At 48.8% G+C, this 15,712-nt stretch overlaps 1 protein-coding gene across 3 annotated transcripts in view; it reads left to right on the plus strand.

The window, feature by feature from the left end:
* Positions 1 to 15,712, plus strand: part of SLCO2B1 (solute carrier organic anion transporter family member 2B1) — a 55,315-nt gene that overhangs the window by 17,208 nt on the left and 22,395 nt on the right. For 2 of the 3 annotated variants that reach the window (XM_055282957.1, XM_055282959.1), the window contains exons 5-7: positions 819 to 1,052; positions 1,312 to 1,410; positions 4,024 to 4,214. In XM_055282957.1, the coding sequence (XP_055138932.1) occupies positions 819 to 1,052; positions 1,312 to 1,410; positions 4,024 to 4,214 (524 nt within the window). The remainder of the gene's footprint in view (positions 1 to 818; positions 1,053 to 1,311; positions 1,411 to 4,023; positions 4,215 to 15,712) is intronic. The other variant, XM_055282958.1, reaches the window with a different exon arrangement.

A 15,712-nucleotide genomic window follows, 5' to 3' on the forward strand; every position in this document is an offset into this window, starting at 1 on the left:
GCTCTCTGGGCTGGGTTGACACAGCTCAGAGTCCCAGCTCCGTAAATGGAGGGCCGCAGAGAGAAGGCTGCTTCTACAGCCACATTTGGGATAATAATAGTGTGAGGGTCTCCTCAAGTTTGCTCACCAAATATTGGTGAGCTCCAGGGAACAAATGTCAGGTACTAAATTAAGAAATTCTTTTCTGTACTCTGCATCTGTGTCCCAAGCTGGCACTGAACCCTCCCCCAAAGTGAATGCCAAGGGCCCCAGGGCCCTCCACAATCCAGCCCCAGCTGCCCCACCCTGCTCCACTGTGCCTTCAGCCCTGGCCTTGCCCTCACACTTTGTGATCTAGCCATTCTGAGCTTCGTATTCTCCCGGCACGGTGCCCTTTCAAGTCCCTGGGTTTTGCCCGTACTGTGACCTCTCCCTGGAACACCCCTCCCCTCCCTCTTTTTCTGGAAAATTGTGTTTATTCTTCTGGACCCAGTTCAAACTGTACCACCTTTGACCACCCCGCCCCACCCAGAGGCCACCGTTGCTATGGCACTTGCAAATGCCTCAGCTCAGAAAGGTGGTGTAGGGCAGTTTAAGAGCATGGACTCTGAAGCCAGACCTCCCGAGTTCCAATCCTGGCCCTGTTCCCTTACTAGTTGCTGTCTAAGCATCAGTTTCCTCATCTATGAAACAGGCATAATGAGAGCACTCACCCTTGAGGTTTGTTGTGGGGCTCAACTTATTTTTATACACAGCACTTAGAACAGTACCTTCCCCTGGGGTAAGCGCTATTTAAGTCTTAGCTATTGTTGTAATATTTTTTCATTGTCATCTCTCAGAGGACATGCCACAGGACTTCAAGGCTTCCCTGTGCCTGCCCACAACCTCGGCCCCAGCCTCGGCCCCCTCCAACGGCAACTGCTCAAGCTACACAGAAACCCGGCATCTGAGTGTGGTGGGGATCATGTTTGTGGCACAGACCCTGCTGGGCGTGGGCGGGGTGCCCATTCAGCCCTTTGGCATCTCCTACATCGATGACTTTGCCCACAACAGCAACTCGCCCCTCTACCTTGGTGAGGACCAGTGCCATCCCTTGGCCTCTGAGGGTCAGGCCAGGCTCAACTAGGAGGAAGAGAGACCCAGGGTTGGGGCTGGAGATGGAGTCCCTGCCCCCTGCCCCATTTGGCCAGTAAAGGTCCAGGGAAGCCCTGGAGAGTTCCCCATCCCTGACCAGGGGAGACAGAGTGTTCTTGCCCATCAGAGACTGGGCAGGCACTGGTCTGCAGAGGGAAGCCAGGGCCAGAGGATCCTAACTCAAGCTTTGTGTTGTAGGGATCCTGTTTGCAGTGACCATGATGGGGCCAGGCCTGGCCTTTGGGCTGGGCAGCCTCATGCTGCGTCTTTATGTGGACATTAACCAGATGCCAGAAGGTGAGCCTCAGGAACACATGTTTGCTAGACCCTAGCTAACTGACTGCCACTCTCATAGGAGACACTGAGCCAGGGGGCCCCGGTTCAAATCCTAGCAGTACCACTGACCTTGGGCAAGCCTCTTAGCCTCTCTGAACCTCAGCTTTCTCATCTGTGAGATAATCTCTGTCCTGTCTGTCTCCTAAAACTGTGATCAGAGTCCAGTGAGATGGTAGAGATAAACTGTAAAGTGCCATCAGATGAGGAACTGTGGTTGCCATCACTACTATTACTAGAAGTCTTTGCCTTGATCCATACCCCACCTTCACTAGGCCCTCAGCCCCCTGCTCACACATGCCGTGGGGCAGGTGGAAGAACGTACTCTCTTGCCTGTAGGGAGCCTCTGTTTTTAGGTGGAAACAAGACTTGAGTTAAACAGAGAGGACAGTGCACACTGGAGAGAACTTTTGGAGCAGAACTTGGTGACTCAAAGTATTACCCTGGGCCTCTCTCAGATGGGACATTTACTGTGACCTCTAAGAACCCTTCTAGTTCTGACCAGCTCAGAGTCTAGGAAACTGCCAGGGGCACCATTTGGGAAACAGTAGTCTCTGGTCCAGGCAGTGGTCAGAGTGGGCCATGGAGTGGGACTGACGCTTGGTCTGAAGGTGGCCAGGAGGGAGGGGTGTTCGGGGTTCCGGGGCTCTGGAGTCCTTGGAGAGCAGTAGGGTACTCCTGTTAGAGTGTGTTACTGTGGCATCCCAGCTCCCAACTCGGCACACCAAACAGCTCCAGATGTGCCTCCTGCCTCCTGCCATTCTCACCTGCAGACTTTCTGCCAGGTCCTGGGAGCCTCAGGTGACATGTGTGTGGCTGAATGAACATGCAGACGCTGCTTCTTGTTCCCCAGCTTTTGCCCACAAGCGCCTCCAGCCGGAACAGGTCTGCACAGCGCTGAACAGCAGCCACTAGGGACAGACCTGCCCCGCCCACTTTCCTTCTGGAAGGCTGGGTCCAGAGTGTGGGCTCTGGCTGCAACCCCTCCCTCCCCTGAAAGAAAAGTCCTGGGAGTCAGGGGTTCCCTAGATTTCCCCGGCACACCTCAGCTCCATGCAAGGGGGTGTGTTTTCTGACTCTGTTGACATTGTCCAGGCAGACGGGGCATCTCCACAGGCAGATGTGACATTTCTGTGGACTGACCTGCCACCTCGAAGCTCCCTTCTCCATGGGAGATTTCACAGGGTGGGCAGATCATGCCAGCTGCAGGCACAGACTGATATAAGAGAAGCAGAGGGGTTGGAGAGGTGCAAGTGTGAGCTCTCACCAGCCTGACATGGAGGCAGGGGAGATAACAAGTAACGAGAGAATCAAGTCTAATCAGTGCAAAAGCCAAACCCATCCCCGGCTTTACAGCTACATTTGCTAAGTGCCAGCTGAGTCCTCTGGTCCCTGCCTGGGAGGAAGTTAGGATCAAGCACCAGGGGAACCAGCTTGTATGTGGAGTTGGTATATCAAGGAGCATTTGGTTTTTCTTGTTTTTGTTTTGAGACAGGGTCTCACTCTGCCCCTCATGCAGTGGCACAATCCTAGCTTACTGCAGCCTTGGATGACTGGGCTCAAGCAATCTTCCCCCCTCAGGCTCTTGAGTAGCTGAGACTACAGGTGTGCACCAGCACACCTGGGTAACTTTTTAATTTATTTGTAGAGACAGGGCCTCACTATGTTGCTCAGGGTGGTCTCGAACTCCTGGCCTCTAATCAGCCTTCCACCTCAGTTTCCCAAAGTGCTGGGATTACAGGCTTGAGTCACTGCACCCAGCTCATTTGTATTTTTATGAAGCATTTTCGGATGCTGTGGAAATTGAAGGAGAATGTATGCAACTCAGCCTTGGGATTAAGAAGTATGATGGGAGCTTTGTGTGTTCCAGCCAGGAGGTACATCTGGGATAATCTAGTCCCAATTAAACCTAGTGGGGGATCAAAATCATCTGAGGAACTCGTTAAAGGTACGGGTTCCTTGGTCACCTTCCCACCCCACTCTGTGGTCATTCTAAGTGGGTCTTTGGTAGGGCCAGGTATTTTTGACAAACATCCCTGGGGATATTAATCATCATGAAGGTCTGAGAAACATAACAGTAATCCTAACCATTCATTTAAGAATAATAATCACAATAGTAATGAGAAGGAGGAAGAGGAGGAGGAGCAGGTACCTATATGGCACATGCTCTTCTAAGTGCTTCACATCTATTTCGTTAATTTTCACAACAATCCTATGATTTGGAAGCTACTAATATCTATATTTCACAAAGGACAAAAACTGAGGCACAAAGAGGTTATGTAGGTTGCCCAAGGTTATGAGTTAGTAATGGAATTCAGACCCAGCAGTCCACCTCCAGAGTCCATGGCCTTGACCACTGCACGACACTGCCTTAGTAGTTGAAGAAGCCAAGGCTCAGAAAGGACCAAGGACTTGCCCGGGGTCACACAGGACACACCTGGCAGAGCAGACTGGAACTCAGGTCTCTTGACTCCCAGCCTGGGCCACCTCATGTCTCAGAGGCCAGTCCCAGGATGGTGGCTTAGAAGTGACAGCCTATCATCCTGACCCTAATGTCACCGTGCTCTTCTCTTCCAGGTGGTATCAGCCTGACCATAAAGGACCCCCGATGGGTGGGTGCCTGGTGGCTGGGTTTCCTCATCGCTGCCGGCGCAGTGGCCCTGGCTGCCATCCCTTACTTCTTCTTCCCCAAGGAAATGCCCAAGGAAAAACGTGAGCTTCAGTTTCGGCGAAAGGTCTTAGCAGTCACAGACTCACCTGCCAGGAAGGTAAGCTCCCTCCATGTCACCTGACTGGGTCCAGGCTCCAGCACCACCCACTTGTTCTCCTTTGTAACATTACACTTCAGCTGGGCATGGTGGCTCACATCTGTAATTCCAGCACCTTGGGAGGCGAGGCGGTCGGATCACGAGGTCAGGAGATCGAGACCATCCTGGCTAACCTGGGGAAACCCCATCTCTACTAAAAATACAAAAAGTTAGCCTGGCATGGTGGCGGGTGTCTGTAGTCCCAGCTACTCAGGAGGCTGAGGCAGGAGAATTGCTTGAACCTGGGAGGTGGAGGTTGCAGTGAGCCGAGATTGCACCACTGACCTCCAGCATGGGTGACAAAGCAAGACTCCATCTCAAAAAAAAAAAAAAAAAAAATTACACTGCATCCCCCTGGGCACTATACTTTCTGCCTGGGCTCCATCACATCTTTCTGACAGCCTTGCACAGTGAATATCACCTGCCGTGTCCACAGCTGAGGAGGCCCAGAGCCACTGTTGGAAAGTGACTTACCCAAGATCACAAAGCCAGCAAGCAAGGGCAGCGCTGGGATGAGACCGTGCACCTTTCTGAGCCCATGCCCCTCATACTAACCACTACAATATGGCCTCTGTGCTCATCACTTAAAGTTTTTGTAAATTCTGAATGTGCCATAGGAATCTTAAGAATTGGGAGGGTGGGTAGGATGGTCTGGGAAGATTTCCCTGAAGAGGAGGGATTTCAGCTGGACTTTGAAGGATGTGTGGAAGCACAGAAAGGAGAGAGGAACAGAGATTCTAGGCACAGAAACACCCTGCATGAAGGATTTGGCTGTGGGAATAAACCTGGCCCTTTCGGGGACAGTGAAGGGAACAAACAGGCATGGAGTGCAGGCCGCAGGCTGGATCTGAAGATCAGTCCATGGCCTCCACCCTTCCAGCAGGCACAGTCTAGGGAGGACACAGACTCATGGACAAGTCACGACCGGAGTGATGCTCCAGGGGTATCTAGAATCCTCCTCCTCCGCTTTTGGGGCAGGTGGGTATCTCCTCAGAAGAGGACACAGAGGCCCAGCCCAGTGGAGGGATTTGCCCAGGGTCACAAAGCTGGTAGGAGAGGACAGGATCATGTGAGCCACTAGGCCGGATAGCCATTCTGGGCCAGGGACTTCCAAGTTTTCCAGATACCCGCAAAAACACGAGGCCTGAAAAACAACAAGTTGGCTTCAAATTAAAAAGAAAATGACAAAATAGAAACAATTTTTAAAGTTTATTTGTTTTTATTTTTTGAGACAGAGTCTTACCCTATTGCCCAGGCTAGATCTCGGCTCACTGCAACCTCCAACTCCCAGGTTCAAGCGATTCTCCCGCCTCAGCCTCCCAAATAGCTGGGACTACAGGCGTGTGCCACCACGCCTGGCTAATTTTGCATTTTTAGTAGAGATGGCGTTTCACCATGTTGGACAGGCTGTTCTCAAACCCCTAACCTCAGGTAATCTGCCCACCTCGGCCTCCCAAAGTGCTGGGATTACAGGAGTGAGCCACCGTGCCAGGCCTAAAAGTTTAATTACATGCCAGTAATGTCAAGTTCATTAATTTTTTTAATACTTATACACATTTCATTACATTCTGAAAATTTGTGCATTAGATTTCCTCTTTCTCAAGTATGGGAGGTGGCTGTTGAGAAATCATAGACAATCATAAATTAAGTAACTTACTTGTTGCTAAGTAATTCTAATTTCAAAGGGATAATTTATAAAAATCCTGTTGAATGTTTTTGCTGCAATACCATTTCTGTGGCAGGTTGATGCATTTGAATATGTTTGGAGAGAGTGGGGGCAGGGAGAGAAATGAGACAGCTCTGATGGTGGTTCAGGCCAGGTGGAAGCCGTGCATTGGCAGCGAGCGGATAGAGGTGTATCTGGGAGATACCCAGGTTGGGGAGTGCACATAGCTGCCCTGATATGGGATGTCCCCAAGACAGTGATGAGTTGGGCTGATGCTGGGATTGGGTGCAGCTGTCTCAGAGGCAGAGGGAAGCAGCTACCAGGGAGTGAGCAGTTTCAGGGGAAGAAGACAGTTTGGAACCACAGACGGGCCTTTCTGATTCTGCCTAGTTCAGGCCAAAGTTTCGAGAAGATGAAATTCCTAGAACTTAGAGGTGGAATGCTGTTTATAAAGGAAAGAGAGAGAGCCTCTATTGCTGGTTACAGATGATCTCCAAATTGAGTCCTAAATTTGAACAGAGAAGAATGCCAGTTGAGCCATGGGTGGGATAGGTGACAGAAGCAAAGTTTAGGGGTGGGGGACCACACTGGGCTCTGTCACATGCCAGCCACTTCCGCATTCTGTGCTGCTGTGTAAGATGCTGAGGTTAGGTTCCTGGAGCAATATTCTGTGCGCCTCAGATTCTGAGAATGCACGAGTCCTGAGTCGGAGCTGCTATGATTCAGAGACTCAAATTTTAAGAGCTGTGTCTCTATGATGCTTTGAAACCCTGGCTCCCCAGCTGTGAACCTGTCTGGCTGCCTGGATTCATTCTGTCAGCACACTGGGGACGGGGAGTGGGGAGGGAAGGGGGTGAGAGGTTCTTTAAAAAGAAACAAGGGCTGAGAACACGATGATCTGCTTCCAGCAGCTCTCAGGCAATAAATATTGATGTGGGAGGAATTGTTCCTCCACCTCCCTGAGGCTGCCTTGGCCGGGTCTGCTTGCAGTAACACCGGTTGGCCTGGCCCAGGAGGGCCACCAATGAGGAGTTGAATAAACCAGGAACAAAGGCCCAATGAGGCTGAATTGGCTGCCAGAAATTCCAGGCCCCCAGACATGGGATGTGTATCTTCTGCAGGGCGAGAGAATGGGCAAGAGGAGAAAGTGAAGGGCGGAGCTAACTCTGAAATCTCACCAGGCGTCCCCTCCCAGGCTCAGGGCTTAGGGGTCCCCTAAATACCCTCTTAGAAGTAAATGCTGTTTTTAAAGGTATCCAGGAGACGGCAGTATGTAATACAAGAATTATGTGGCCCAGAGAAGGTTTCTGGCCTCAGTGTCTCTATCTGTCTAATGGGCAGCAGATCAGACAAGGTCTGTCGGCTCTGACAGGTTCAAGGCCGTCTCCTCTGAATGGCTCACTGTCTCTGGAGAAATACGTGAGCATTTTCACAGGGGAAAAGAGGGGTGCATTCCACAGCCCCTGCCCCAAGGAGGTCTGAGAAGATGAAGGAAGGCCCGATGCAGAGAGACGGGGGATGATGAATGACAGCTCAGGTTTCTCCCATGGCCATGATTATGGGATTCTCTGCCTGGGGGGCAGGGGGCAATAGCAGTCCCCACAGAGAAGAGTAGGACATGGGATTGGGGGAGGCCATGCAGGGAATGGGAGGGGATAGGAGCCCTACTTTCTTGCCTTTGGCTCTGTCCCTGTATCTGTGGCCTCAGAGCTCAGGTGCTACCAAGAGACCCTCATAGGAGTGACCCAGGACAGGCCTCACCTCCCTCTAGGCCTCAGTCTTCCTGTCTACAATCAGCCAGTCCCCAAGGTCCCACTAGGCCCAAGGACTCCTGGCAGATGGCTCTGCAGGGTCTGTGGGGTAAAGATCGTCTCTTGAGGGCTCCCTGACAGATTCTTCGTCCCCATCTGTCCCTGTGGTAGTGGTGCTCCCATTCAGCCAGCAACTCTCCTGTGCCCACCATGCCCTCCGGTCCTTCTGAGAACATGCCCTTGGAGCTGGGTCAGGGGCTCGGAGGGGCCCAGAGAGCTACTTCCTGGCAGGCAAGCCTGTTCCATGAGGACCCCGTCCCTCTCCAGCTTCTGAGCACCACTAGACTCTGTGACCATAGAGACGAGGAGTCTGTGTGTCTGTTATTTCTGGAATATGTCTGAGAGGTTGGGATTCTAAAATTATATGGTTTTAAAGTCTGTGTTCCTAATAGAGCTTCTCAAGTACTTACATTATGCTAAAAGTCTGTTCCTCGAATGGTCTACGACTCCCCAAATCCACATTTCTAAATGGCTGCAATTTTGGCTAAGAGTCTGTAAGCCTGTGATGTCCACTGTCACCCAGTCATTAACTTCCATGTACTTCTTTGGGGGAATAGTCAGGGATGGAGGACAGGAGTGTGAGGTGGCAATGGTCCTTAAAACCCAGGACTTAGGGCTGGTCTATCGGGATTTGCCCAGCCAGGAGGCCTCCATTTCCCTGGGACTTTGTGTCTCCACGGCAGCCTCTGTGAGGGAGGTGCTGCAGGCCTCCCAGTCCCCAGTGCCTCCTCTTTGCAGGCACTGCCTCTAGACCCCGCTGCATCTCACTGATGGAGGGATTGGCCCATAGAGGCTTAAAGACACGTCCAGAGGTTGGACAGCACCACGGGCCCTTGCACCTGTCTGTACAAAGCCAGGTCCTAGCGCCAAAGGGCTGAGGAAAGGCTCCCCCAGACCACCAGGTCCGCACATAGAGCTTCCTTTAACATCAGTGGGGCTTGAGGCCCCGTTGGGGCGATCTGCTTGAGTGGTTTTTTGAATTGAACCCCACAGAACCCCAAGGGTACCACCATAGGGAGGAGGAGGAGGGGTATCACTGAGCAGGGCTAAGGGCCTTCCACCCCTCTACACACACACACACACACATACACACACACACACTTCAGTCCGAGTAGTTCTACTATTTTGTGTTTTTATACCTGTCTAAAGACTAAATCTAAAGAATAAGATTTCAATTGGGAAAAGGGTTCTCTTCCTAAAAACCAGCTGAGCTAGTCCAACACTGCCATCTGTCAGAGGAGGAGATTGAGGCTAAAGAAGAGATGAAAGGTAGCTGATCAGGCCCAAGAGGCACCATGCGAACTTCCTTGGTGTCTAAGGCATCCTGCAGAGGCAGGGACAGGGCTAGACATGGCAGGGGTTAGACACATGTCATGCTGGAGGCCTGCTGACTTCAGTAGGGATGGCACCATGCTCGAGGGGCTGAAGAAAAGACCCCGAGTCAGCAAACAAGACATAGGGTTTATTGAGGGAACTTACATACAGGGTGGTCCAGTGGTGGTGGGCTGGACAGAGAATCACTACCATTTGTAAAAACCATGCAGATTATATGGCACCCTCCACCTGGCAATCTTCACTTAACCCAAAACAAAGGGCCTTGATCCTTCATACATTCTGTGTTTCATGGGATGAGCCAGGGGTTCAGATGTTCTTCATAAATGAGAAATTAATCTCTGGGTTGGCCACTCCCAGATTCCTTAGCTCAGAACTCCAAATGAGGCTGGGTGTGGTGGCTCACACCTGTAATCTCAGCACTTTAGGAGGCTGAGGCGGGCACATCACTTGAGGTCAGGAGTTCGAGATCAGCCTGACCAAATGGTGAAACCCGTCTCTACTAAAAACATAAAAATTAGCTGGGTGTGGTGGCCTGTGCCTGTAGCCCCAGCTACTTGGGAGGCTGAGGCAGGAGAATCGCTAGAACCCGGGAGGCAGAGGTTGCAGTGAGCCGAGATCGCTCCACTGCACTCCAGCCTAGATGACAGAGCAAGATTCCATCTCAAAAAAAGAAAAAAAAAAAAAAAAGAACTCCAAATGCAAGTTCTGTTTAGACCAATCATTCTCAGGGTATGCTTAAGAAGCTAGTACTGTCAGGTGCATCTACCATGCAATATGGTGGCCGCACCGTACCAGCCAGGCTCTGCCACTTACTAATTCTGAAATCTGTAAAATGGGTATAACCATAACATCTGCATCTCGGGGTCTTTGTAAGAATGAAGTAAGGCAAAGTGGTGAGGTGGGCAGTTCAGTGCCAAAGCACAGATGCAGTAAACAGGAGTGCTTGTTCTTCACATCTTTCTCCGAGCAGGCCAGCTCTTAAGGGGAAAACTAACAGAAAAAGTGTCTTTTTTCTAAACTTATATGCTTTTCCTTTTTACATGTTTTTTAACGTTTTTATTTTTTAAATTTAGTTTTTCAACTGACAAGTAAAAATTGTATGTATTTATGGTGGAACATGATGTTTTGATCTATGTATTCATTGGGGAGTGGATAAGTCAAGCTGTTTAACACATGCCTTACCTCACTTACTTATCTTTTTGTGTGTGTGGTGAGAACACTTAGAACCTACTTTCTTAGCAATTTTCAAGTATGCAATATATTGTTATTAACTGGACTCATCATGATGTACAATAGATTGCCTGAACTTATTTCTCCTGTCTAACTGAAATTTTGTATCCTTTGACTAACAACTTGCTCTGGTAACTACCCTTCTGCTTTTTGCTTCTATGAGTTTGGCTTTTTTATATTCCACATCAAGGTAGATCATGCAGTATCTGTTTTTCTGTGCCTGGCTTATTTCACTTAACACGATGTCCTTAGGTTCATCCACGTTTTCACAATGACACAATTTCTTTCTTTTTTAAAGCCAAATAGTGTTCCTTTGTATATACATACCACATTTTCTTTATCCATTCATCCATTGATGGACTCTTTGGTTGAATCCATGTATTGGCTACTGTGAATGGTGCTGCAGTAAGCGTGAGAGTGCAGATCTCTCTCCTTTCTTTTATTTAAATACATTCTTTTATTTGAAAATTTGTGTTTTTTCATTTTCTTTTTAAAAATGTTTTCATTTTTAATTTTTATGGGTGCATAGTAGGTGTATATGTTTATTGGGTATATGAGATTTTTTTTTTTTTTTTGAGACAGAGTCTCTCTCTCTCTCTCTCTGTCTGTTGCCCAGGCTGGAGTACAGTGGTGCAATCTCGGCTCACTGCAACCTCCGCCTCCAGGGTTCAAGCGATTCTCCTGCCTCAGCCTTCTGAGTAGCTGGGATTACAGGTGCCCGCCACCATACCCAGCTAATTTTTGTATTTTTAGAGGAGACAGGGTTTTACCATGTGGGCCAGGCTGGTCCCCAACTCCTGACCTCAAGTGATCCACCCCCCTCAGCCTCCCAAAGTGCTGAGATTATAGGCGTGAGCCACTGTGCCCAGCTTACATGAGATATTTTGAATTGGCATACAATGTGTAATAATTACATCAGGGTAAATGGGGTATCCAACACCTCAAGAAACAAGAAAGAATGTATCATTTCTTATTTCTTTAATTTATTTTTCAATGTATAACCAATCAATAGAATGTATCATTTCTTTGTGTTAGGAATGTTCCAATTATACTTTCTTAGTTGTTGGTTTTGTTTGTTTTGTTTTGTTTTTTTGAAACAGAGTCTCACTCTGTCACCCAGGCTGGAGTGCAGTGGCACAATCTTGGCCCACTGCAACCTCCACGTCTCGAGTTCAAGCAATTCTCCTGCGTCATCCTCCCAAGTAGCTGGGATTACAGGCTCCAGGCTCCATGTTGGCCAGGCTGGTCTTGAACTCCTGGCCTCAAGTGATCTGCCTGCCTTGGCCTCCCAAAGTGTTGGGGTTACAGGCGTGAGCCACCACAACCAGCCCTGGTCCCTCTCTTAGTTATTTTTATTTATTTATTTATTTATTTATTTGTTTATTTATTTATTTATTTATTTATTTTGAAACGGAGTCTCTCTCCGTCACCCAGGCTGGAGTGCAGTGGCACAATCCCGGCTCACTGCAACCTCTGTCTCTCGGGCTCAAGCAATTTGCCTGTCTCAGCCTCCCAAGTAGCTGGAACACAGGCATGCACCACAATGCCTGGCTAATGTTTGTAGTTTTAGTAGAGACAGGAGTTCACTATGCTGGCCAGGCTGGCCTCGAGCTCTTGACCTTAGATGATCCACCTGCCTCGGCCTCCCAAAGTGTCTTAGTGTCTTAGTTATTTTTAAGTGTGTAATAAATCCAGCTCTCTCTCTCTTAAATATACTGATTTCATTTCCTTTGGATATATACCCAGTAGTGGATTGTTAGATCCGAAGTTTCTATTTTCAACTTTTGGAGGAAACTCCATACTGTTTTCCATGATGGCTGTGCTAATTTACACCCCTACCAACAGGGTGCAAGTGTGCCGTTTTCTCCACAGCCTCGCCAGCACTTGTTATCTGTCATATTTTTTATAATAGCCATTCTATTCTATTCTAATATATTATGTTGTACCTATACACATTCGGGTGTGAGAAGACATCCCACTGTGTTTGCATATGCTTTTCTATATCCTACTTGCACTATAGTCTATAAAAGGTTTGAGACAGCTCACACCACACAAAGGTACAGTACTACTACAACAGTAGGAATTAGGCTAACATTTATTACTTACTCTGCACCATGCAATGTTCTAAGATCTTTGTATGGATTATCTCATTTAGTCCCCATAACCCACCTGTGAAGTAGATATAGTTATTACCCCCATCTTATACCAGAGGGACTTGGGTAACAGAGATTAAGTAACCTGGTCACATGGCTAGTAAATGGTGAAACCAATCAATTAAGGCTAAGGAGCAGGAAAAATATGAATAAGAGCAAAAGTTTTCAGAATGATAGAGAAAAACATAAATGCATGGACCCATAAAGATTAATTCAGTTGACACCATTGAGCCATTTATTTGGTTCTGAGGTTTCTGGTAGCCAAAGGGAAAAGAAGCATGGCCAGTGGCATGAATCTCATTAAAAGAAAGCCGGGGCTGGCTGCCGTGGCTCACACCTGTAATCCCAGCACTTTGGGAGGCTGAGGCGGGTGGATCACCTAAGGTTAGAAGTTCAAGACCTGCCTGGCCAACATGGCGAAACCCTGTCTCTACTACAAATACAAAAAATTAGCCAGGCGTGGTGGCAGGTGCCTGTAATCCCAGCTACTTGGGAGGCTGAGGCAGGAGAATCGCTTGAACCCGGGAGGCGGAGGTTGCAGTGAGCTGAGATTGCATCATTGCACCACTCCAGCCTGAGTGACAGAGCAAGATTCTGCCTCAAAAAAAAAAAAAAAAGAAAAGAAAAAAGAAAGCTGGGAGTGTGTTTCATTCTTCATGGAAACTCAGCTCTTGCTGAAAAACACTCTCTTTCACAGGGTGGGAGGAAGTTAAGCAGATCTCTCATCCCCGTGGCTGCTTCCCTTGGTGATATGTGAAGGAACCCGAGGCTGGCAGAGGGTTCCATATCACCCCAGAGTCCACATTGGCTCTGTGGGTCAGGGAACCTAGCCCCTGGACAAAGCCTTCTTTTAATAGGAACTCAGCTCTCACCAAGGATAGCGCCTGGATCCCTGCGGGCCCAGCAGACAGGAGGGCCTTCCATGGGCTGAGCCATACACAGCACATGGTGTCCAGCAGGCTTGCAGCAATCAGCAAAGAGCCCCCAGAGGGGAAGTTCCAGCAGTCCTCTCCCACCAGGGCTGCTGACCAAGGCAAACACAGCCCAAATGGGTCACACTGCAATCCCTGCACTGAGCAGAGGCATGTTTCCTGTTTCTGGAGCCCGTTATTACTCAGCTGTCCTCAAAACAGATGAGGGGGCAAGCGGCAGAAATCTGTGGAGAACACAGAGTCAGGAGCTAAGGACAGTTAGGGCTCCCAATAGCCACAGAATATTGCCAAAATCTCAGCCTGGCCTTCCAAACCACCCAAGTCTGGCTCTGGCCCATCTTTTGGCCCCAGCCCCTACCCCAGCCAAGCACTGCTGTAATCAGGTTGGTGTCCCCACTGCATCCTGCACAAGACCTTCCACCACCGTGCCTCTGCTTCAAATCTGCTCTCCCTTTCTATCTACCCAAACTCCAAAGCTCACTTCTCCCTGGATGCCACCCCTGACCACTCAGCCCCTGAAGGTCTGTTGCTCCCCTCCTGTTCCAAACCCCATGCTCTTTCACAGCAGGAGACAGGACTGAGACAGGGAGACTAGAGAACCTGGGTTTGGTTTGAGAGCCTGCTCTGCCAATAACTGCCTGGGTGACACTTCCCCTTTTGGGGTCTCAGTTTTCTCTTCTGTAAAATAGGTGCAATAATAATCCCTGCACCAGACAGACCATTGTGGGAATTAAATGGCATGATGGATATGAAAGTGCAGTGTAGCTGGGCGCAGTGGCTCACGCCTGTAATCCTAGCACTTTGGGATGCCAAGGCAGGCAGTTCACCTGAGGTCAGGAGTTCGAGACCAGCCTGGCCAAAATGGTGAAACCCTGTCTCTACTAAAAATACAAAATTATCCAGGTGAGGTGGCATGTGCTTGTAGTCTCAGCTACTCGGGAGGCTGAGACAGGAGAATTGCTTGAACCTGGGAGGCGGAGGTTGCAGTGAGCTGAGATTGCAGCACTGCACTCCAATCTAAGGGACACTGCAAGGCTCCATTAAAAAAAAAAAAAAAAGTGCAGTGTAGACCAAATAGGAATGTACACGTGGGAGCAGACGACACTGTGGTTGTTTTTACTCTTTATGAGAACAAGGAACCCAGGCAAGGAACTCAGAAAATTCTGCTTACCCTGCCCCTTCCAGATAAAAAATGTTGAGAAGTGATCAGTCTGTCCCCAGCCTGTCCTCCTGCTTCCTGGGGCAGCACTCACTCCAGCACTCTCAGCTGTCCAGGACCCTCCCACCACTGTGGCGCCCCTCCCAGACCACTCTCCCAGAGCTCAGACGGGACTCAGAAAGGAGCAAAGATTCACTGATTCTCTTTAAGGCAGCATGTCCAAAAGAAATGTTATATGAACCACATATGTAATTCTAATTTTTTTTGTCCACATGCAAAAGTAAAAGAAATTAATTTTAATAATACATTTTATTTAAGCTACTATATCTAAAATATTATTTTAACATAAAATAAATAGTAAAAAATTAATGATGAAACATTTTCCTTTTTTCATACTAAGTCTTCAAAATGCAACGTGTATTTTATGCCTACAGCACATCTCAATTTGGACTGGCCATATCTCATTCCTTAGAGCCATATGTGACAGGTGGCTACTGTATGAGACAGTGCAGCTCTAAGGTATAAATGAATAATCCACGCAGGCTACCTTACTCAAAAAAATAAGACATGGTAGGATTTCAGATTCCTTCAAATCACACCACAAAGATGCCTCCTAATTCTTCCAGTCCCGCATCAGGGCTGTCTGACTCAGACTCAGGGGGCTTAGTGGATAAAGTATGAGTTTTGGTTTTTTTTGTTTGTTTGTTTGTTTTTGGGTCAAGGTGTTGCTCTGTCACCTAGGCTAGGCTAGAGTGCAGTGGTGCCATCATAGCTTACTGTAGCCTTGGACTCCTGGGCTCAAGTGATGCTTCCACCTCAGCCTCTTGAGTAGCTGGGACCACAGGTGCATGTCACCATGCCCAGCTCATTTTAAAATTTTTGTAGAAATGGGGTCTTACTATGTTGCCCAGGCCGGTCTCAAACTCCTGGCCTCAAGCAATCCTCCTGCCTTGGCCTCCCAAAATGCTGGAATTATAGGTGCGAGCTCAGTCAAAGCAGGAGTTTTCTACTTGGGCAAGCTTGAGCTCAGATCTGAGTCTTGCCACTCTCTAGTTATGTGATGCTGAACAAGTTGCCTACCTTCGGAACTTGTTTGCTTGTGTGTGAAGGAGTGTAGGACTTGCTGGCAGGTCCCAGTGAAGATGGAGCAGGCTCATGTATGCGTAGCTACCA

The sequence above is a fragment of the Symphalangus syndactylus genome, chromosome 6 (assembly GCF_028878055.3).
Source record: "Symphalangus syndactylus isolate Jambi chromosome 6, NHGRI_mSymSyn1-v2.1_pri, whole genome shotgun sequence".
In the NCBI taxonomy this organism is placed as follows: domain Eukaryota; kingdom Metazoa; phylum Chordata; class Mammalia; order Primates; family Hylobatidae; genus Symphalangus; species Symphalangus syndactylus.